The 23,191-nt window shown below is 39.5% G+C and overlaps 1 protein-coding gene across 3 annotated transcripts in view; it reads right to left on the bottom strand.

The window, feature by feature from the left end:
• usp25 (ubiquitin specific peptidase 25) overlaps positions 1-15,821 on the bottom strand; it is a 28,537-nt gene extending 12,716 nt beyond the window's left edge. For 2 of the 3 annotated variants that reach the window (XM_026943825.3, XM_053241406.1), the window contains exons 1-18: positions 15,609-15,821; positions 11,673-11,750; positions 10,914-11,058; positions 10,353-10,476; positions 10,011-10,173; positions 8,358-8,444; positions 6,626-6,763; positions 6,269-6,345; positions 5,893-5,966; positions 5,503-5,654; positions 5,190-5,317; positions 5,014-5,109; positions 4,038-4,202; positions 3,641-3,885; positions 3,480-3,550; positions 2,461-2,689; positions 1,695-1,925; positions 251-390 (exon numbers count right to left, since the gene is read on the bottom strand). In XM_026943825.3, the coding sequence (XP_026799626.3) occupies positions 251-390; positions 1,695-1,925; positions 2,461-2,689; positions 3,480-3,550; positions 3,641-3,885; positions 4,038-4,202; positions 5,014-5,109; positions 5,190-5,317; positions 5,503-5,654; positions 5,893-5,966; positions 6,269-6,345; positions 6,626-6,763; positions 8,358-8,444; positions 10,011-10,173; positions 10,353-10,476; positions 10,914-11,058; positions 11,673-11,750; positions 15,609-15,650 (2,385 nt within the window). In that variant the 5' untranslated portion in view covers positions 15,651-15,821. The remainder of the gene's footprint in view (positions 1-250; positions 391-1,694; positions 1,926-2,460; positions 2,690-3,479; positions 3,551-3,640; positions 3,886-4,037; positions 4,203-5,013; positions 5,110-5,189; positions 5,318-5,502; positions 5,655-5,892; positions 5,967-6,268; positions 6,346-6,625; positions 6,764-8,357; positions 8,445-10,010; positions 10,174-10,352; positions 10,477-10,913; positions 11,059-11,672; positions 11,751-15,608) is intronic. The other variant, XM_026943828.3, reaches the window with a different exon arrangement.
• Positions 15,822-23,191: the final 7,370 nt, after the last annotated feature.

Here is a 23,191-nt window from a genome sequence, read left to right as displayed (position 1 = left end):
CATATCTACCCCAACATAAAGTCTGCAAAATATATCATCTGCTCTGAGCAGAGAAATAAGACAATGAGAAATAAGACAAACGTACACACATGCTTCCCCATCAAACTAATCTAGCAGTGTCTCCCAGTAGGTCCTCCGAGTTCATTAGAAGAAGAGAGAAAAGGAGCTAAATGGCCCCAGAGGAACTGACCCAGACACCACTCGTCTGGCTCCTCAGCATATGTGTGTATGTGTGTGTGTGTTTTCTTACAGCGTAAAGCAGAGCCTCGGGATTCTTCTCATCCTGTTGAGCTGCAGCTTTGTTGATGGCTCTCTCCGTGTCCTCCTGCAGGTGTTTGGAGTCGTCCGTGGGCGAAGGCTGCTCCATGTAGTCCGGGTCCTGCTGGCAAGCTGAGAGTCCACACACACACACACACACACACACACACACACACACACACAGACACACACACACACAGAGCGAGTCAGCAGCTCATTAGGACACTCCAACTCTCTCAACAATATGTGAAGAGTCTCTAGAGGGGTTTCCGTCCACCTGTTTTCATATCGCTATTGAAATGCATTACATTTTGAATTGCATGACAAAAACCTGAAAAACTTGCACATGAAATTTTTACTCTTAGTTTGTCAGAATTCTCTTCTACCAGTAACTCATAAAAACACATAATGATCTGTCTTTTTGGAAATGGTTTCACTGAAATTGTGAATCACCTCTCAGACATGATTCGTTCGACGTTATGGGTTTTACTGCAGCGCTGTTAAGTATTCAATTCTGAATGATTAGAAGGTGATGAATTTTCTATAACAGCAGCTCTGCTAGCAGTGCAGCCGAAAATCATAGGTTTATATAAATGTACTTGTTCTAATACATTATTGTTTCCATAATAACACCCTGAGACTTGTATAATCATATAAATATATTAAAAAACGTGTACTATGCAGTTGATATGGTGACGTTTTCTGAAAGGAGATGTTTGTTAAGAAGGAGTCTCCAGTGTCAGTTTTATGTAACAGTCATAGGAAATACTTTTCTAACACAGGAAAAGTGTTCGGTTTTTACCACCAAGATGTCAAGCTGAGGTTTTTTTTGTCTTATTAAGTTCAAGAAAGAGAAAAAAGGAGAGGGTTAATAGCTGTTGTATCAAAAGAATCATGTAACATGAACAAAGCTGTTCTGTGGATGTTTCATAACATTAAATGTAACTATAAAAGCATAAAATTTATGATGTGTCATTCTTACAAAGGTTTATTGAAAATTGGCAAACTGCTTTGATAGAAGAGGAATAAAACACCTCAGGATGTGCTGTTATAGGAAAATAATCAACTTCGGGATGGGAACAGTAACTCATGCCACACCACCCCGCTGTTGATTACTGTGTTGATAAACGTTGATGGCATAGACTGCATATTTAAATTTATGGAAACTTAAAAAAAAAAACAATCTGAATTGTGCAAATCCACTAATGACAAAGGTATCAGTTGTGACACTCATTAAATACAGGCTTGGGTGACGTCACCAACCAGGGCCAAGTGAGATCAGATCATGCCACAGCAGGCAGTATTTGCCTAGCATTCGTAATGCTAACACCTCCAGGTAAGAGATAAAAATAACTGTTCTGCCCTGTTCTTCCCCTACTCCACTCTCTGACTCCACACTAGTGTGTTTGTATGTACGGTGTGTGGTGAAGGCTGACCCGTGCTCTCGGCAGGGCTCGTCTCGGTGCTCAGGGGACGAGGAGATGCGGCGGCAGCGGCGGCTGCGGCCATGGCCAGCTTCTCCTGCTGGGCTTTCCTGGCCTGCATGGCGTCCCACTCCTCCAGCTCACGCTCAAAATGCTGGTTGTCCTCCTTCACATACTCCTTCAGGTCCGGAGGCAGCTTATCTAGGCCGCTCAGCACCTGGCCCGTCTCCTTATCAAACTCCTCTGAGGTCCACACACACACACACACACACACACACACACGCACAAACACACGCACAAACACACAGAGGCTTTTGTTCACACACTCAGCCAATGTCAACATCTTACTCCTCCTGCTTCCCAGATGTAGAAGTACAAAAACATTCTCAAGGACACAGACTATTACTAATTTTAGAAAACCTCTCATTATTAATGAATGAAATTTTGGTTTTGTTTTTTTTAAATAATGAATTACTTCTATGGTTCATGTTGCATGTCTCTGATTTATGTTACACACACTTTTTTGTAATTTTGGACTGTATTCCTGTCAGTTAAAGGAGTATTTACGTATTTTTTACCCCAAACGTAGCCAATAAGACGACACATATCTGTTGTCCAAAAAAAAAAAATTACATATTATAGATTCAACTTCAGTGTGGAACTTTAGTATCATATGCACGACCTCGATTTATAGAAAGGAATAATAATGTTATAAAAAGCACTTCTCGCGCACTTTAAGAAAAAGTGGATTATTAGATTATTACATTAAGTGCCGTACCTTGGACGAGGAAGGGCTTCTTGTCGTTGATGTACATGAGGCAGTAAGCGCTGGCATTCCGGTAGCCGCCGAACGAGTCCCTCACCAGCTCCTCCCACGATGACTTGGTCACCGAGATGTCATTGTATTTCATCCAGCAGTGGTGCTGTGGGTCATAGATGTACGCCCAGTAGTGGCCTGCGTTGGCCTGGCCCTCGTGCACCAGGACTGCGTGCAGCCGATACGGCACCTGAAACATGGTAAAAATTTTTGAAAAGGGAAAATCAAGCCTGGTTTGAATACTGAAACAGTCCTTGTGAATATAACATAAAGGGATACTTTTGCATTTTTATATATCTGTCTCTCTTAACATGTAAGGAATAAAACATTTCATGGTGTGCTGTTAATATAACACAAGGTGGTGTGATCAAGCAGAGTCAGTGTTTAAGCCAGTGTTTACCACCCTGAAGTTTTTATTCCTCTTATACCAGAGCAATTTACCACTGATTATTTTTTTTAAATGAAAGAATTCCATACTTTTTATTCATTAATAAATAGATGCAATAAACATCCATAAAACAAGTTAGTTCTTGTCATCAATTATGTTATAGCAGCTATACACAGTCATTCCCTTTTCAATCCTTCTTGAATATAATGACTAAACATGTCCTCTGTCCGGAAGACTTTCCCATGGTGGAAAACTGACTGACACTGGAGACTCTTTCTGTAAATGTTAAATAAACGTCTCTCTACAGAAAATCTCAGCATATCAATGATTATAAATTTTTCTTTGTTAAATAACATGACGGTTTATTATTAGGCTAAGTATCTGGTTGATCTGAATGAGCTGTTACTATAGAAACAATAGTCTAATAAAAGTATTAGAACAGGCCCATTAATATAAACCTGGGTTTTGAATTACAGCCAGCAAAGCTGCTGTTATAGAAAACTAATCACTACCTTCTGAACAATCACATCTAAAAATAAGAGCAAAGCAATTTAATTATTGCAATCTAATACTTCTATTAAAAAAATCTCACCTGCATCATCGTCTTGTCCGAGTACATGAGCTCGATTGTTCTGTGGATTCTGGATATACTCCCTTGAAGATCTGGCATGACAAGTACGTGGTAAGCATGTGACAACAGACATGACATGTACATGGAAAATGTGTGCAGGTCTGTGTTTGTAATCACTGTACCTCGCGTGTCATTCTCCACCTCGCTCCTCCAGCGGTGCAGGCAGCCCTCGAGCACGTGCAGCTCCTCCTCTGTGATGTGGCGGGGTGCGGGGTGCATGGGCAGGTCTGGGGGCACACGTGACTGGGTGAAGGGCTTGTGGATGGGCACACGCTGTTGCTGCTGCTGCTGCTGCTGAGGCTGAGGCTGAGGCTGAGGAGAAGTCCCGGAGCCGTCTGGAGGGGCTAAAGGGCCCTGCTCCGCCACACTGCGGAGAATTTAAGTGCCATAACACACGGCGAGACAAACTATTGCAATGACATTTTAATTAATTGAGCAAGACAAAAATCATGATCGAAGTAATGTAGACGAAACAAATCAGAGGACTGTATAGATGCATCAACCAGAGTCGAGTCTTACCTTGGTGCAGGAGGCACCAGTGCTGTTGTGCCACCAGGTGGCGCTGATGTGTCGAAGTCCTCTATGGGGGAAGTGCACACAGGCTTGCTGGAGGCAAACTCCATGGCATATTGTAGAACATCAGCCAGAGGAAACCTCTTAGGACCCGAGCCATAACTGAGATACCTGAAACAGCGAGCCAGAACATTCTGGTGAATACTGATCTCATACACACAGATGAGAGAGAGAGAGAGATAAAAGGGGAGAGAAAGAAAGACAGAGGGGGAAAAGTGAGAGAGAGAGAAAGAGAGATATATGTGTGTGTGTGTGTGTGTGTGTGTGTGTGTGTGTGTGTGTGTTTATTTATTTATTTATTTATTTATACTGCTGACTGCCTCCTTGACATCTGGATCTCTCCCTCTTTCTCTCCCCCTATATATATATATATATATATATATATATATATATATATATATATATATATATAAATATAAAGAGAGTGACAGAGACCGAGAAAGAGATAGATAGACCGCTAGATAGATAAACCGAGTGTGAAAGAGTTTGTGAGTGAGACATGACAGCGAGAAAGTGTGTGAGTGAGAGATTGACAGAGGAGGAGGGAGAGAAAGAGAGAGAGAGAGAGAGAGAGAGAGACTGTGTGTGTGTGTGAGTGCGTGAGTGTCATCCAAATTTCAAAATCTATAAATATAAGCTAAACAAACGATGCTGTTGCGAGGTCTTCCACAGCAACAGCTCGTCTCCACTCAGACATTCACAACACACTCCTGCCATATTGCTTTACAAATATTTACAGTGTCACAGCTTTCAATTACGCTACTGAAAACACGAGATGTCTGAGACACACAGCACAATACTCTGTGTTGAATTAACACTCACAGAGACCTAGAGTTACTTCAACAATCTGTGTTTCTTCAACACTGCTGATTCGTGTCCTACATTTTACTCCCTAAAGACGCCTGGCTGTTTTTAAACTCACCTCTCGAGCCGCTGCTGGAGGACGGTCAGATGCTCCTTCAGTCTTCTGATCTCCTCCCGCTTGATCCGTGTGATTTCACGATTCCTGTCCATGTACCTGAGCAGAGGAGTAATTTCAGTGTCTCACATTCTAATACAGGACACACATGAGAAACAGGAGATGAGAGGATCACTCACCTGTCCATGTAGAGCATTGGGGGGAACTCCAGCTTGTTGTGGATCTTCTCAGGTCGGCCCAAAGCCTGGTTAAACTCGAACCGTGACAGCTCGAAGGTCAAAACTGGGGGAAGTTCAGTAAACCAGTGCTGAGGGAGGGGAGAAAAAGAAAAAAAAAAAAAAAGACACTTTTTATGGTGAGTATTTAATTTGGCAAATACACACTACCCTGTACCCAGACCTTTGCATCCTACTGTTGTCAATATGGATTCAGGGGAAATCTCTATTGTGCATGTGCAGTGTACAGACCAGCACATTTAAACAGAATGCTCACCTCCTGTCCAGATTTGGCACAGTTTTCAGCAGAATGCAGAGATTCGATCTCGCCCTCCACCATGGCGGCCTCTAAACACTCATGTAGGTCTTTGAAGCCGTTCACCTGTAGCGGGTACTGTCCGAACATCTCTGTGTTCTCAAACTTCTTTCCTAAAGGAAAAACACCAACACATGGAGACCTTAAACACTACTCATACCTTGACTGACCCACATATCATATTTCCCTGACAATAATCATGCCAAAGACTCCCAAAACTGACATTTTATAAAGACCCTTAATGACCCTTCTCTACAATCTTGATTTTAATCCATCTGTCAGATCTGAGAAATATCGATCTGAAGGTCAATCCCACATCAAGGATGAATGGAGGCCTGCATAATCCCTCACCTTCAAGGACACCTACAGCCAGGAACCGGCCATAAAACAGCTCCACCATCGGGTTCTTTGGCTTCTCATCCTCTCTGTAAAGAGAACAAAGGAACTGCAGTGAGGAAATCAGCTGCACTTGGGTGAGCGTTAACCCCGTCGTCCCGTGAGTCATGTTCGGTGCTTATTCAATGGAACTAATCGAAGTCATGTAGTTAAATGCAGCTCATTTATCATCATAGCGCTCGGCTAATGGCCAGCATGCATAATAGGTAAAAGGTCATAGGTCATTTTGATTGATGAGGGTGCAAGGTATGCAAGAAAAGAGCAGGAAAGTCGGCCATTTGTCATAAAAAGTGAAGGTCTTGTGCTAGAGCAGATGTGTGCTGAAGCCTACCTGTCTTCCTCTGCCTTCATCTGGAACGCGTCCTCCAGCCAGTCTAGCAGTTTGTGAGTGAACTCACTTACATCCTGCTGTTAACACACACACATACACACACAATCACTTTCACAATGTCATAAAAGAGCTGCAGGGCTTTTTACACACAGGTCACGCAAACACCAGCAGAACAGTAGCAATCAATGCCCACTTATCACCACTAATCACTTATATGTGTTAATATACATAGTAACTCACAAGCACCATTTTGTGGCCTGAAAAATACACTTTTTCAGGCCACAAAATGTCTATCAGAAGGTCTGTGGGCTGATACCAACATCAGAGGCAGTCAAAAACCTCAGCCGTGAAGCCAACCTGCTGCGACTCGCTGGACTTAAAGGCATCCTTGAGGATCTCCACAGCCTTGGACGGGTCGACGTATTTCCTCCTGGATCCCACCATCAAGGAGAAGAGATGCCTCAGCTCCTGCATGAAGGGCAGATTCCTGTGCTCCTGAACACACAGAAGAAAAAGATTTCAAAAGATCCTTTTAAAATGTAGGAGTTATAATTTTAAAATAGCAGCGAAACACCAAAATAAAAATGCATTTAATAAAAATTTCATAAAATTTATGGCAGAGACTGAAGGTGAATTTCAGGAAATGCTGGACTGCACCACTATGTTTGCATTTAGTTGCTAATTTGATTTCTACCTAATTTGTTTTGCATAACTAAGAGACATTGCTTTGATATTTGCCTTTCGGTGAAAGTGAAGCTACAGTGATTTATGGTGGAAAAGAAAAAACAACAGCAAATCCCTTAATCTCTGTGTATTGCACCGTGTCAATCTGCAGGGCCGTTAAACCCTTTTTAAAATGTTTTTAAAGATTAACTACACCTTCTATTTTCTCCATAATGGCACAAATTACTGGAAAAAGCTGTGGGAGCTCCTGAGATTGACAGTGTGCAAGATGGGCTTGGGAGGAACCCGGGAGTTTGTGCTGAGCAAACAGACTGAGCAAATCGGCTTTCTGCTAAACCCAAAACTGAAAAATAAAACTATAAACAATCTGAAATAATACTAAAAACTACAATGCGTACAAATACACTAATTAGCTGAAATACAAAATAATAAGAGAAATATGTGTAGAACTATGAATATCAAATGTGATCCAAGTATGTCATCTTATTTCTCATTTCAAACTCAAAGACTCATCAGCTTGATGTTATTTTGACAGCTTGGGAAGATGGATTACATGTTTAGCAAGACTGATATGATTTATGCTTTTCAATTATATTCAGTTTTTAACTTGAAAAAAAAAAAAAGATTTTATGGTGTAATTAATCTTTAATACAATTCATTAAGCAATGCGGTTGTTGCTATCGTTGTACCTGTTCTGACATGAAAGGAGTACAACTGAACAAAGTCCAAAAATTTACACTGTCACTTCCAGAAATGTAATCTGGAGAGAAGTGATCGCGATTACTTTGGTTATTGTGCACTTAACATGGAGATTTTCTCTCATATATTAGATCATATTAAGTGTTCACTACTCATTCGGCCAATGACAATTCATATTCTGAACGCTGAAGCAGAGACGTGAGAGAGAAATTCACATTTTGAGACATGTTCCATGTCCACGGTTAGAGGAGAGGAGTGACAGAACAAATTGGTCACTTCTTACATCCAGTGACTTCCCCCTTCCTTTTCTGAGTGCTATTTGTCATGCTAACAGATTACAGCCTAAACCCTGCCTTGCTTTTCCACCAGCTTCGAAAAGCAAGCGAGAAATCGAGTGCAGGACTGAATCCTACTAGACACTGTGGTCCAGTGGCTGTGGAAGCTGCTTAACACAGATTAGACGTAGTGTTAAAGCTAGAGAACTAATAAAGCTTGAAAATGTTCTTCCTTCAGTTCACTCCCCCTGTACGATGGCTAACCAGGGCACTGGGATGAAACTAGGGCACTGCGAGACTTTACCAAAGGTCACTGGGATGAAATATAAGCTGGTGTGTGTGTGTGGGTGTGTGTGCGCGCGTGCGTGTGTGTGCGTGGCAGGAATACAGACAGGTTGCTCTGTGAGTGTGCTGGAGTTAGAGAAGATCACCTTCTGGTTTCGGGGTAAATCCTGCACCCGGGTAGGAGGAGAGTAGTTCAACACTAGTCTCTGGAATTCCAGCAGGTTAAACAAGGACTGAAAAAATAAAATACACAGAAAATGTCAGGATTAATGAAAATCTAAACTGAAAATCTATTTTTTATCAATCATTAATGATCAAGCGTAAAGAATTTATTCACAAAGAAAGGTGGTATACTTGAAAGCCCAGTTAGTTTGTGCCCCAGATTTTGCTCCTGAGTTTGTGTAAATGTAGTCATTTAGTTGTAAATTCAGTTTTGTTTTGTTTTTTAATATATTAATGAGTTGAAAGTAGGGGGGTAGATTAAAAAATTGTATTCATAAAAAATAAATATTTATTTAACACTGAAAAGATCTGTAAAATTCTTTTTAACGTTTATAAAATTTTAAAGATTGAGTACAAATTTTTAACAGCAGATCAGCTGCTTCTATCCATCCATTTGCTGTACTGTTTATCCTACACAGGGTCCCGGGGAGCACAGGGAGAGCATGCAACAGGGCGGAGGAGGGATTCAAACCCCCAACCCTGGAGGTGCGAGGCAACAGTACTAACCATTAAGCAGCCGCTATAATTTAGAGGCACTTTTGTAAATTTTTTTTATTTAATTTTTAATTACATTTTTTGTTCATTTAAATGAAGCCAATGTAGGATTCCTGTAGGATTGTAAGAAGTCCTGTTTTCCAATCCTATGTTAATGAAATGTTCCCTGGCTTGTTTCGCATTGTTGTTTGGCATTTTTACACCACCTAACTGAAACACATCCAATGTTTAAGTGTTGCCTGTGTAACTGCTATACAACAATGTGGTGGAAATGGGATACATTAGCCTGTTGTTCAGGTTAAGTGATTAAAGTGTGTTTTGTTTTGACTCTTGCGCAAGAGGCCTGACTGCATTATTAATATACAAGCCTGCACAGCTCAGAATGTCAACAGCACTCCCTGTAGCCTTTAAATGTGCTTTGGCTTCTTCAGGAGTCCGATTACACATGGCAAGCAAACAGCATGTGACTGTGTATCCAGTGACCCAAACACGTATCACTCCATGCCTCATGTTTTACAGCGAGCCAGTGAAGATCAACACACAGCACAGCACTATGCGTGGAGATTTATTTGGCCCAATCAGGACAAATTAACATTCCACGATATTCCTATTCCCTTTGAGAGATGCATTTGATATCTGTTTACACAGAACTATTGTATCTGATACACAGAACTATTATAAACATGAAAGCTCATTTTACTGATACTAATATCCCATTATTCCACATGGAACACATTATTAACAATTTCTATAGAGCTTTTTTTTTTTTAAGAAACTTATTGTGTAACATATATAAATTCCATATTTAATATCCATCAGGGTGACAATAAAACTCTAGAGCACAGAGTCTGCAGAAAAGCAACTGATGGTTTGTAGTGCCTTAAGTACCCAAATGTGGTAACTGGGACAGTTCTGGGATTTGAAGTCACAACCTTTTGGTCACTACCTCAAACCTACTCTGTTCTACTTGTGGTGTGTCAGTAATGTCACCTTAAAACAAGCCTACATTCATGACTTTATATAAAACTGATTAAATCAGAAAGCCGTGCTGAACAGTGAGACCTGGGCACAATGGAGCTCACTTGTATGACGGCGCTGAACCAGCAGGTGTTGCCCACATTCTTCAGCCCCACAGGGCAGTTACCCTGCCGCTTCCTGTCATGAGGGTTGGGCGAGTCGCTCCACACCTCAGTGTGTGTGCGCTTCAGGCTGGCTTTGTTCTCCGCTATACTTGCCTCCAGCACCCTGAGAGACAAAACACTGCCCAGTTACACTACAATCATATATGTATGTGTGTGTACATACATACATACATACATATATATATATATATATATATATACACACACACACACACACACTGTATGTATATATATATATATATGTAGAGAACAATCTGAGTTTTGTTGAGGTCTGTGAAGCACCTGCTGATTGCCTGCTCCTCATCCGTGATGCCCGTCTCTCTGAAGGCCCGGTTGGACTCCTCCAGGCTGAGCGCGATGGCTCTCTGAAGGTCATCTTTATCGTCTCCTGTCAGATCGATCACATCTGAAACACGAGCCAAACGTCATGCCATTTTGTTTATTCACCCTGAACTCCCACACTGATGTAAATGAAATATATGGATCTCTACTACAGTGAACTACACACTTACACCACCATCAAGCTTTAAGAGGCACTTACAGCATGTGGGAATAATTACCAGGTCTGGCTCTTCATACAAGCTAAGAGCTCGGATATTCTTTTTCATGTAGTCATGAGTTATATTTAAAGGAGGTGACACCGTTAAATACTCTCAGTTAATTTATGCAGTGTAGAACATTAACCATTTGTCATCCAAGCAAGCCCACAAGTGATCACTGTCCACATTAACAGTAGCTAGATAATTCAAATTAAATGAGCCATAAGAAAGTTGGTAACATTTTTGACAGCTTTTTTCCCCAAAGCTGTGTACCCTTAGACCAGGAGCAGGTGTAAATACGTACTCGTGTCGGCCTGGCTGCCCACGCTGATGTATCTGTCGTTGCCGATCTGTGTGGTTTGATAGTAGGTGGCTTCATCCTGTTGAGGGACTTTGGCATTCTTCTCTGTAAGAAAGGCTACTGCCTCAGCTAGGTCACCATTGCTGACCTGGGAAGAAAACGAGACCATTCAAGGTGACTTTGACGATGCACTTGATGAAAAATTTAGTTTTCAGTGTCAAACTTGCACCAAAAGGGTTTGATTTAGTCTACTTATGTTGATTTAATTAAGGACAGCTACCAATTGTGTGGTAATCTGGGAAAGCCTGTTGGATGTCACTGTGGCTGGATTCAACAAAAAAAAAATTTTAAAGTATTGACCAAAACTGGGTTTTTTCCCCACAGGACTTTTAGCTTTGACGTTTCTCTCTAACAAGCTGCATCTTTTATCTTATCAAGTTCAAGAGAAAATGAGGGACATACAGTTTATAGCTGCTAAAACAGGAACTAACTTGTTTTGCGACTGTTACGCAACGTTACAAATGCAACTATAGACAGATTTAAAAAAAAAAATGTCATATCGTTCTATAATGAACAAAATTGTACCACTGGTAAACTGCTATGGTATCAGTGGAATAAAACACTTCGAAATGTGCTGCTGGAGTGTGCGGCTTGGTAACAGTAACTCCCCTTCTTGTCAGGCCTCAAACCACCCCGTCATTGATCATTTTCCTACAACGGCATATAAAGTCAGTATTGATAACGCTAAGAGGGTCTCTTTACCTGTAAGGCCTGCTGTAACAGCTGAACATCTGTAGTTCCAGTAACTTCCCTCAGCTGATTCAGTAACGTCTGTTGGTGCTACAGAAAGAAACACACACAAATCTCTACATTTATTCACCGCCAGGGATGTACCGGATATCATCACTCCCCTGTGTGTCGTTTGGGAGAAGGCTGCCTAAGTAGGCAGCATAATTGTGCTACAAGTCAAATTTGAAACAGCATAAGGGTGGATGTCTTCTAAGGTTCTTATTGTTTTTGGAGAAATTTAAATGCAGCATTGCACATGTCCTTTCTTTAGACAGCACTTCTTAAAATGTGTAAAAAACACAGCCCATATCTATAACCATGATTACTGCAACTATAATAATGTAAAACAAAGTTATGACAATATAATACACCTAGATGAAAAGGCAATTAGTGCAATATAAAAATTTAAAGTTGCAGTCAATGACTTTGGCTAAAGTTAGCCATTTCTCAAAAAAATCTTAACAAATACATCCAAAAACACATGCGTTCTCGGACAGAGACCAAAGTTCCTCTTAAGCAGATACTCCAGTGACAACAAAATAATAATCACTGACCCCACCTTGAATTCTGCCACAAGCCCTCCACAAGGCCTAAAGAAGGAACCATGTGAAGTGATGAGCAATAAAAGTGACGAGACAAAACCACATCTGTGTCAATACAGCTAGGTGACACTGACGTAACTGAAAACTGGTCTGGAGATTTCTCACAGATCATGTGCTCAAGCTTTCCGACACCAGAGTCGTTTAAAAAAAAAAACAGCAATAAATAATGCAGACAACTTTTCACCCTGATAAAGGTTTAAATAATAATAAGAGAAAACATGTAGGATTAAAAAAAAAACTCCTGGCACCAGTTTAATTTCAGAATTGAGCTGGTGCCAGTGCACTGAGTCACATGTCACTTCTCAGACCAGCTGTTTCTGAGCCATCGGTCTAATTTTAATAAAAAGCTCTCTAGCAAGTGTCACAGCAATTTTTTGTCATGAGCACCATTGTTCACACGCTCACGTGCGTTGTTTTTGTACATTTGGAGGATAAAAAGTGACATCCAATAGATGGCACATCAGAGCCAAAACATCTCCTGTCTGTCAAGTTTCCAAGTCAATCTGTAAAGTTTAGCTGACGAGCTTTGTTTCTCTTTCCACCTTTCCACCATCGTCGTGATTGCTGTCATGAGCTGTGTCTCCAATTGAAAACTGTAACCTTATATTCAAAGAATATAATATCTAGAAAATCCAGAAGACCAGAATGTAAAACAGAACTTTTGGTAGGTTTGAACCTCAACTTGTTTGAGGGCAACAAGTGCAGTTTTTTTAAAATCCAAACAGTAAGCGTAATAGGAAAAACGGATAGTGCTGGTAGTCAATTACTGTCTAGAATAGAAATGACTTCAGGGTACATGCGACAGCAATCTTGCATACACATAATTCAGCATAATTTACAGCATAATTTACTGGAAACTCAGTAAATTATCCCAGTTAAGTGGAAGACTCTTTGAATAAACGTCAGTGTACCAGTTAAACCTATATGTGATGTAGTAAATAACCTGAAATGAGTGCATATGAGTGTAAAAGACTAACATTTTGATCCCTGGGTTCTCGGCTCAGCTAAACGTAAGGTGTTACATACAAAAGTTACTGTCAAAAGAGATTGTATGTAAATGCAATAATAAATTACACAGTGACAAAATTTACTATGGATTTGCAATTCATAAAAATTCTGATTGCATTCACTTACGCTTACTTCTGATAGGAAATGGCTCCACTGAAGTAGGGATGCACTAAGGATAGGAATCTCTGCTTGTCTCAAGATTTGATTCAGATTCAATACAATACAATTCAGTTATAAAATAATTCTTGATGCATCTCAATGCCTTGGTTTTCTACAACTGATTAAGGCTGCAGATCTTTATGAGTGTCTGTTCAGGGGTTGTTCCTGCTGACGCTAGCTCCTTATACGATTTCTCATATCGGTTGTGTTTAAAGTATTTAATCTTGGCGTAGCAGATCTTGCACTCTGCAATGGTCTTGTCAAGCTCTTTCTTACTGTCAGCCTCATACAATCCAAAATGTTCCCAAATTTCCCCTCAGAAATCAATAAAGTACATCTATCTATCTATCTATCTTTTTTAAAAGAAGGTATGTGATTTCTTTCTTACTACATGCTTCTGTGATGACATCTCTCCCTCTCTTGGATTGTGAATGCAAACATGACTTCTGGATGAATTTTGGATCTTTGGTGTATCATTTGAGAAAGAATCACGATGCGTCATACAAACTATTATTGTACAAATGATTATAGCACCTCTATTTTCTTAAATTTGGATATGAACCCAATATTCCTGAAATACTAACATCCTCTTGATTCAACCCTCTGCAAGCTCATGAATTTTCAGATGTAAAAAATAACATGCTTTTTTATTATTATTATTTTTTAAACAAAGACACATGATTGACCTGTTTGTACAGTACTGATCATTTCATAACTAAAAACATGTTTTCTGTGCATTATGCAAATTACACCGCATCAGGCAGAACAAACTTTCCCTTCTTCTGTACTGGACACAGCTTCTCAGCTAAACTTCCACACAGTGTGTACACTGACCGAGCTGCTCTCCTCTCACACGATATGACTCACCGACTTTCCCAACACGCAGAACAGCGTTTCACAACTGTGATTTGACGAGCAGCAGCAATGCCAAAAAAACCAGGACCTCAGATGACACTGATTGCAATAACAAAACATGTCTTGCGTGTTTGAAATGTTTTAAAGGGACACGAGAGCAGGACTTCAGTCTGGGATGTGAGTAATGCGCAGTCTTGTATTAAAATTATTACATATAGATATATTATGTCTATAAGCCTTAAAGACAATACTGTGCGTACACACTGACAAGCGCACACGACACGTACGACATAAGCCCTATTCGGACTGGATATAAAAAAAATAAAAATAAAAATACAGTCTGTTCATGTCTGCTAAGTGATAAAACTTTCTAGAGGGTCGTATTTTCTACAAACCCGGATGTTTGTACCACGTGGTCATATGATCACGGTCAAAAGACGCACAGCCGAAAACTCACTGAGGAACCATGTTCGCTGCGAACAAGCCACGCCACAGGGGGCGGAGCATATACCTTCTAGATTGCATTTAATTGGACGAATACAAGATTAGTACAGGATGAGCTGTGAAAACATTTTTACACATTTTCCCATCTGTTACGAAATTAAAATAGGGGGAAAAACAGTTATTTTTTCTACATAATCTACTTATACTGTCATAAATGGTGTCCATAACTAAAAAACTCCGAAACACCAAGATTGATTTTACTTTAACGACAATACTGTACACACCCACCACACTCACTCACACACACACACACACACACACACACACACACACTTACACTTAACAGCTACATGATATTCAACTCTGACGTGCATCAGTGCCAGAGTGTAACAAAGGTGTTATAAACAGATTATAAATGTGGAGGTTGCACAATCAGCGTGTGTTAAATCTCTTGCAGGTTAAATGACACAGTGAGTAAACCTGTCAAAATGAAGCAGCAAAGAATAAAAGTACCAGAATAATAAAGCAGTATGCAGAACAAAATGAAGCATCGGCGTTACGTGGCTAGCAACTCGTTTCTAGGCGTGTCACGCAGCCCATGTCAACATTAGCTCCTTAGCTAGCTGACTAGCTCAAATTTTACGCTAGAGTAGACGTAACACAACACAATTCACGCACCAAGTTCTCAAAAAAAAAAATAAATAAATAAAAACTAGCAAGTCGTACGCAAATAAATGCCAGACTGAGATTAAGAGAAGCTAGCTAGTTTATTAGCTAGCTAAGCTAATGCTAACTTTCCCAGACTGGCGCATAGCAAAACATTGAGCGCACGAGCGCTTACCTTCTGAGAGTGCTGCTGGAGGACATTCTGCTCCACGGTCATGGCCGCTCCAGGTTGCAAATGAAATGAAATAACGAATTAAAAAAAATAAACGCGTGAAACAGAAACTCCTAAGTTAAATAATAGTTAGTTAAAACGTCCCCCCGCTTAGCAGCGCAGCAGCGGGCGCCATGGGAAGCGCAGGCATGGGATAGAAAAAGAGTCGCGTCGTGTTTTTTTCCTACCCGCATTCGAGACATCCCGCCTTCACCACTCCGATTGGCTGAGAGCTCACAGTTCTACGAATAAGCCAATCAGTATTCAGAAGACCACATCCTGTTGGCCAATCATAGAGCAGGATGAGAGATTTGCATGAATACGGATGGGAAAAACATAAACACAGAAGAAGAGGCGCTAGGTTTCTGCTGGAGTTGTGTTTCTATTAGTTGGGTCTGGTTCAGTTTCACTTAGACCTCAATAATAGAGCATTCTTACGTTATTCAGCGCTCATATGATGATGATGATGATGATGATGAAGTGATAAGAAAAGAGTTCATTAAAAAACACGGACGCTGAACATGAAATATGGTAAATGAAACGCACCAGTTTATTTTCACTTCAGAGGAAATAAAGATGAACTGAAACTGAAACTCTGGAGGCTGCAAGCTGTTCTTAGAGGATTAAGTCATTTTTTTTCTAATTAAAACAAAGAGGAAATGAAACTCCAGCTGCTAAAGATTAGTTCTGGCCCTGCCCTTCCTGTCAGAGAAGCTTGACTAAATAAACTATATTCAAGATTAAAGGTTTATTAAATAAATAAATAAATAAATAGATAGATAAATAAATAGAAAAATAAACAGAAAAATAATTAAATAGATGGATAGATATTTAGACAGATAGTCAAATTTAGGAAGAAATCAGGTGATTACTAAAAGTAACTTTTGCTGTTAATAAATTTAGACAGATAAATTAACTAATTAGCCAAAACAGTTAGCTAAGCAGAAGTGGTAGGAGCGTTGTCATGGTTACAGTGTGCAGGTTGTCATGAAACCAGCCTTAGATTTGTAAAGTTTCAGCAGGTAATATTGTGTTTGGAAGGAGTCTCCAGTGTCAGAGCTTAGTAAGAGTCTGTGGTAAAGCTGTAACTTTTCTGGACAGAGATGATGTGTGTGTGTGTGTGTGTGTGTGTGTGAAGAGAAAGACAAAAAGAGGTTGATGAGGACACATCTGTTTATAGCTCTATATGTAAGTGAGACCAGGAACTAACTTGTTTCATGTTTGACTTATGTCACAGCTTAAAACGTAACCATAAATGGATAAAAAGTATGACATGTCGTACTTTAATAAATAAACATGTTTATGCTTGCAAATAAGAGGATGAAAACACTTCAGGGTGTGCAGTTATAAGAAAATGATTAACTTCAAGGTCGTAATGTTAGTGAGGCTTCATCACACCAGTACACCGTTGATTATTTTCCTATAACAGCACACCCCCGAGTCTTTTATTCCTTACTTATTTGTTAGCAACAAATCTAAAGAAGTTTACAACACTTGTCTTTGTAGGCGGAAATTTGTACAATTCTTTTTTTTGTATGTGTGTGAGCTATTTCTTGAAGATGACAGAATGTGACACACACTAAAAATGAACACATAGTTCTGAAAAGCACTGGGGAGATGGAGTGGGCTGCGGTGAGAAGTGGTAGGCCGCCTCCACGAGGTTGTGCTGTGACCTTTCGAGTAGGCTGAAGGTCCCATCCTGCACTACATACCGAGCGAGAGGTAGAATAAATACCGAGCAAATAACTGTCCAACAAACAGAATGTGTGTGTGTGTGTGCTACATCCTGTCGCTAGTTGATTTCATACATCCTAATTATGCTAACCACATGGCTGTGAATTCTTTTCCTGTTATTTCTTTACATATGTTTTCCTTCTGAATCATCATACAAGTAAGTAAGTATAAGCATATACGCTTAGTACACTGCTGGATTTTAGATTGAATAGATTTCTTCATTATCTATCTCTGTTCTTCTGAGCACCATGGCAACATTAGATTCATTTTTGGGTTTTTATTTGCAGGCGTAAGTGCAACCTGCTGAGTAATTAGATCACTATTAAATAATTCATCTTCTAATATTCGTTTTTTTTTCTCACTGCTGTCAGCTCTGTGATTGCTGGTGGGTAAATCATTAAAAAGTGATTCCAGTAAATTTAATTAAAATATATACATATATATTATAAACTGTATATATCTGTTATCTTTTATTTTAATAATTTCTGATTTATGTCATTTTAGGGCAGTGTACTATATATAAAAATGAAATGGGGAAAAAAATTATTAAACCTTGTTTTACAAAAACGACCAATATGTAAAGAATAAAACACTTAGGGGTGTGCTGTTATAGCAAAATAATCAACAACATGCTGGTGTGATGAAGCGGAATTACTATTATCACCTCAAAGTTGATTATTTTCCCATAACAGCACATCCTGAAATGTTTTATTTCTCTTATACCACCGCAATTTGTCAACAATTTTCATTAATAAAAAATGCCACTGTACATTTCTTTAACAGCTTCTTTTTTCCCTCAGGCTTATTTAGAAAAATAAATGCAGTTTGTTACTGAGAAGCCACAAACTCGTCTGTTGTATCTGAAAATTTAAAGTTACAACTTTACCTCTGATGTTACAAAGCCCTGACACTGGAGACTCCTTCCACAAATGTTAAATAAATGTCTCCTCACTGAAAACTTCACCATATCAGCAATTATACACATTTCAGTTGGGTTCATCTGGAGTATCTGTCTGCTATGCAAGTCCCTGTGTAAACTGTTACTACAGAGACGATAACATATTATAACGTGCTCATTAATATAAACTAATATCAGAGTTGACTGTTAGAGAAATTTAATCAGTTATAGAAAATAGGAATCAATCAATCATTAATGTTCTAACCAATCAGAATAGAGCTTTGAACACAGATGTGGTATAAATCTGTATAAGCCTGGTTTGTTATTTGCCTCTTTTTCCAAGAATTTTTTGTGGATTTAGTTTATTTTTCTGAATTCGCTGCACAGATCATGAAAGTCCAGCAGATGGCACAGTTGCGCAATAATTTCCCAGGCTAAACAGTTGCATAACCAGGTTCTGTGTAAGCCACCATATAGGGGAAATGTAAGCGTGTACTGTTTCTACGTAAAGTCCTGTCCTTCAAGACAATGTAGAAGCTCTCACTTATACACTGACCTGATTCCACCTCATATGTGAAGCATAAACACTTTCAGTATTTCTATTTAAAGGTGCAAATCAGATTGCCAGGATATTGTTGATGGATCCATCCCTGCTGTACGGCGTCTCTGCTCAGATGACTGCCTAAAAAAAAAAAAAAAGCAACAAGGTCACCTTTGAGTTGTCATTTGAAGCAAGGATAATTTGAGACTCCGGTGAATGTTTACTTTTGATTACAGAATGACACTGAGTGAGCATCGTCTCTATACGGCCTTCGTCAAAGGCTGTTCATGTGCAGTGACTGAAGACTTGTTTTGAAGGCCATACAATTTTTTTATTATATTGAATAAAAAATGTTGAAGTTTTACAAAAGAAAGTCATTAACATAGTCACCTACACTTTGACCTTCATCAAGAAAACAAGATTAGACGAATACACAAATTGAAACACACCCAACCTTACATGTGTCCTTCTCCGCTCCCTGGTAAAATAAGGTTATATGGTCTGTATTTGCATACTGGAACCTGATTGGCTCTTACATTCTATGACACAATAACACTCGCCAGTCACATGTTCACTGTAATGATAAAAAAAAAAAACACACACACACACACACACAATGGCTCCAAAGCAATTTTAAGAATGACAGATTCTCATCCTGGATCGTCCTTATAGATCTCCACGTACTCACGTATCTGCATGGGAGAAAAAAAGACCCACACATTTACATGACACCAAGATTATGGAAGTCCTAGAGCGAGAGATGTGGATGTGAAGCTTATGTATTTTAGTGTTATATAACATTCTCAATGGTTTCAGAGTCCAGAGATGTAGCACCCCTGTCCCACTGCAATTTCAGTTATGCTTGAATTTGAAACCTGCATGTTAAACATGTCGCTATGTGAGTGTATGTTTATTTGTGGCTTCCTAAATGAAACCCACTGACATTCAGGTAAAGGTGAGATTTTGAATTGAACCTCTGGCTGAATTTCTTGTGACGAGTTGCCATAGAACAGGATGTTTTCAATTTGTATTTTTTTGTTGTTGTTTTTTTAAACTTTTTCAATATGATCAAAATTTGCAACTAACTCATCTTATAAGGCTGTTATAAGGACTAGAAAGTTATGAGTTCAAAGCCAGAAAGCCACTGTTTGGCACTTAACCTTCACTTTGGATAAAAGTGCAAAAATAATTAGGAATGTAAAGTAATTGTATGGTATGCTAAAATCCATAACAAAAAATGGATGTATCTTTATTATGCCTCTTTTTTACATTCTGATCATAGACCCAACAGCATGTCTAACATTATTTCCCAGATTATTCCCTTCCCTTTTGGGTTCTTTAGCTTCTACTTGGAAGCCTCTCTGTAAGAAAATTGTAGGGTTTCACAAGAGGGACAAACTCACAAGAACCCTGTTTATTTTAAAAATAATTTTATTTAACCTTTTTAGCCAGCCAAGTTATTGTATAAGTGCTTACTTGGAAAGAAAACTGGCTTGTGTTTCAATAAAAATAGAATTCTTATAAGAAGAAAGGATTGAATATATCCAGTTTTTGAATTTATCCTGAATTCATCTCAGAGAAACAGATGAGATTCTCCAGGAACAATAAATCACAGACAATCTAATTTACGCATCTAATAGAAGCGTCTATTATAATTGAATTCATTTAGTGAACGCTTTGATGCAAAAAGAGAATCTGCTAACTAGACTGCGAGTTCTACTGCAGAATAAATGAGATGGATTTTTGGATAAATGACACGTTTATTTATTTATCTTTTAGATCCCACAGACAAGTCCGTAAACCAGTTCGACGCCTGCATGCGGGTTTTTCTTACAGAGATGACCCGGGCATGTCAATGGCCAAAGTCAGTGGCTTTGGTAAAACGAGCTGGTGCTGTCAAAACAACTGAATCATTACAGCCATTTCGCAGCAAAGACAGAAACCGTCCACCTGAAAAGTATCTGAGCCTCTAAACTACCCGAGTCACCCCATAATGTCTCCTCCAGTCCTCGTGGCATCTATCTTAACTGCTCTACGAAGGTTAGTTAAAGGTCATTCTGATGTATTGGGTCGTGTGGAGAGTTTCTTACCTTTGGGAGAAGGAATGAATCTTTGTGAGCACACAGCACAAATGTGCTCGCTTTGCCCTCGCCGTGACCTTTTGCAAACTTCTAATCTCTATCTGGTCTCTCTGTGAGATTGGTCGGCACTGAGCCACCCTTTTCACATTCACACGGTTTGGGGAAATGTTTGCTCTGGAAGTACACGACCTGTGAAGTTGGCTCAGAGTGGGTGTGCAGGGGAAGGACAAAAGATCACAGTGTCAATATGATCGGAAACGACTCACAGTCTTTAGTCTGATACACAGCAGTGTTGCTATAGCCAATCATAGAAATCTTACATTTTATACTACGCATATTCTTTTTTCTCCAGAAAGATAACAGCCTTGGAGCGAAGCTTTCAAAGGTGTTTGTGCCGTGACCTTATGCGTAGGCTGAAAGTCACATTACGTGCTATTGAGACAGAGAGAGCGAGAGAGAGAGAGAGAAAGGAGAGGTAGACAGAGAAACAGAGAGCCAGGGAAAGCGGGCAGGAGAGAGGTATACAGAGAGAGAAACAGAGGTAGACAGATAGATATAGAGAAAGAGACAGAGAGAAAGAGAGAGATTTAGAGTGAGAGAAAGCAGGGAGGGAGGGAGAGAGTGAGGGAGAAATAGCAAAAGAGAGAGCAGCAGATAGACAGTGAGAGTGAAAAGCTAAACAGAGAGACAGTGAGAGAGAGAGAGAAAGATAAACAGAGAGAGAGAGACATGGAGACAGAGACAGAAAAAGACAGATAGTGTGAGAGAGAGAGAGAGAGAGAGAGAGACAGCTGGTGTAACAAATTTGTAATAAAAGTAATAAAAGTCTTGCACATTGTTATCTCTTTTTAAATTAATTATTTTTTAAAATGGAACATGATATAAATTTAATTTCAAATTAAAAAACCTTCCAGCTGTTAGTCAAAATGTCACCTACAACTGTTGTGAGGCAGGGCCCAGAGACCGGGGGCGGAGTTATACCAAACTGAGCTAAAGCAAAAAGCCTTTTTATTAACTACTCATTAACTATTCACCTGAAATCTGTGGTCGACACACAGCTGGGTGCAGTCTCACACAAAACTGTCAACTCTAAAACCCTTTAACGGTTCTTCAGCTTAAAGGTTTGAGCTTACAACTGAGTGTTCTCCTATCAGAAAATAGGATATTTTTAGAAAACGAAGAACTCTTGATGATCCAAAGAACCGTTGAGGAGCCCCAACAGCAGCATTTATGGAACTCAAGGATGCAATGTTCTTAAAAAAAAAAAAAAAAAGAAGTAGATTACTGCTGTCATGTTGATGGTGGATGTCGAAGTAAGGCATGCTGGGAAATATGGGGCATTCAGCTGAAGAGCAACTGGAGAGGCAAAGGTCATGACCGTTGAGGCTCAGGCTTGAAGAAGGGCCATGCTGGAATTTGAGAAAGTCTACTGGATTTTTTTTTTATTTTGTTTTGTTTCGTGAGAATTATTTCCAGTTTCATTCTTCGGTTTGTTTTTTTTCTAAGTGGTTAATTCTTGACACTTACTTGTGACAGCCGTCATGCTGAACGGGCCATAAAATGCAATTACACACCTTGCTGTGAATGTTTTCTGAAACAGCAGCTGGGGATTGGGACGAGGAAAAGTTAAACATTGAACTGGGTAACACACACAGACACACAGACACACACACACACTCTGAGTAACCTGGAGTTTTCGTTGTTCAGTAGCTTTAACTTGAGCTTTGAGTAAGTGAAGCTCTGTTGTCCATCCAAAGCCGCTCCAGATTTCAAAGCGACAGAAGGACAAACAGCCGATTGTGGGATCTTACACACTGACCCTGGCTCCTGACATGCGCCCTGACTCGCTCTTCTCTGTTTTGGAGCCAAAGGAAATAAGGGGTTATGCGAAGTTCATTCATGATAAGAATCTGAGGATGGAGAAGTTCACAGAGAGGGGAAAAAAGGTTATTTAAAGATGAAGGAAAGGGAACTCGTTTAGAAAAGGGGGAAGTCAAGGCCTGGGGAGCAAATCTAACTACAGAACAGTGACGTCAAGCACACTGATGAAAAGTGCACTGCAAAAAAATATCTAAGCAAGTAAAAATATCTTGAATATGGGCAAACTGATCTAATATTTCTCTAATATTTCAAATCTAAGATTATTCAGCTTGTTATTAGATGCTTTTTCTTATTTCAAGCTTTAAATCTTCTCATTCTACTGGCGGATAATTTTGCTTCTTTCTAGAAATAAATGCTTCAAGTAAGAAAAAAATATCTGCCTAGAGAACAAGACTATTTCAAGTTTGAAATG

Source organism: Pangasianodon hypophthalmus, chromosome 17 (genome assembly GCF_027358585.1).
Source record: "Pangasianodon hypophthalmus isolate fPanHyp1 chromosome 17, fPanHyp1.pri, whole genome shotgun sequence".
NCBI classification, from domain to species: Eukaryota; Metazoa; Chordata; class Actinopteri; order Siluriformes; family Pangasiidae; genus Pangasianodon; species Pangasianodon hypophthalmus.
Note: the sequence above shows the minus strand (reverse complement) of the source record. Positions and strands in the feature narration are given on the sequence as shown.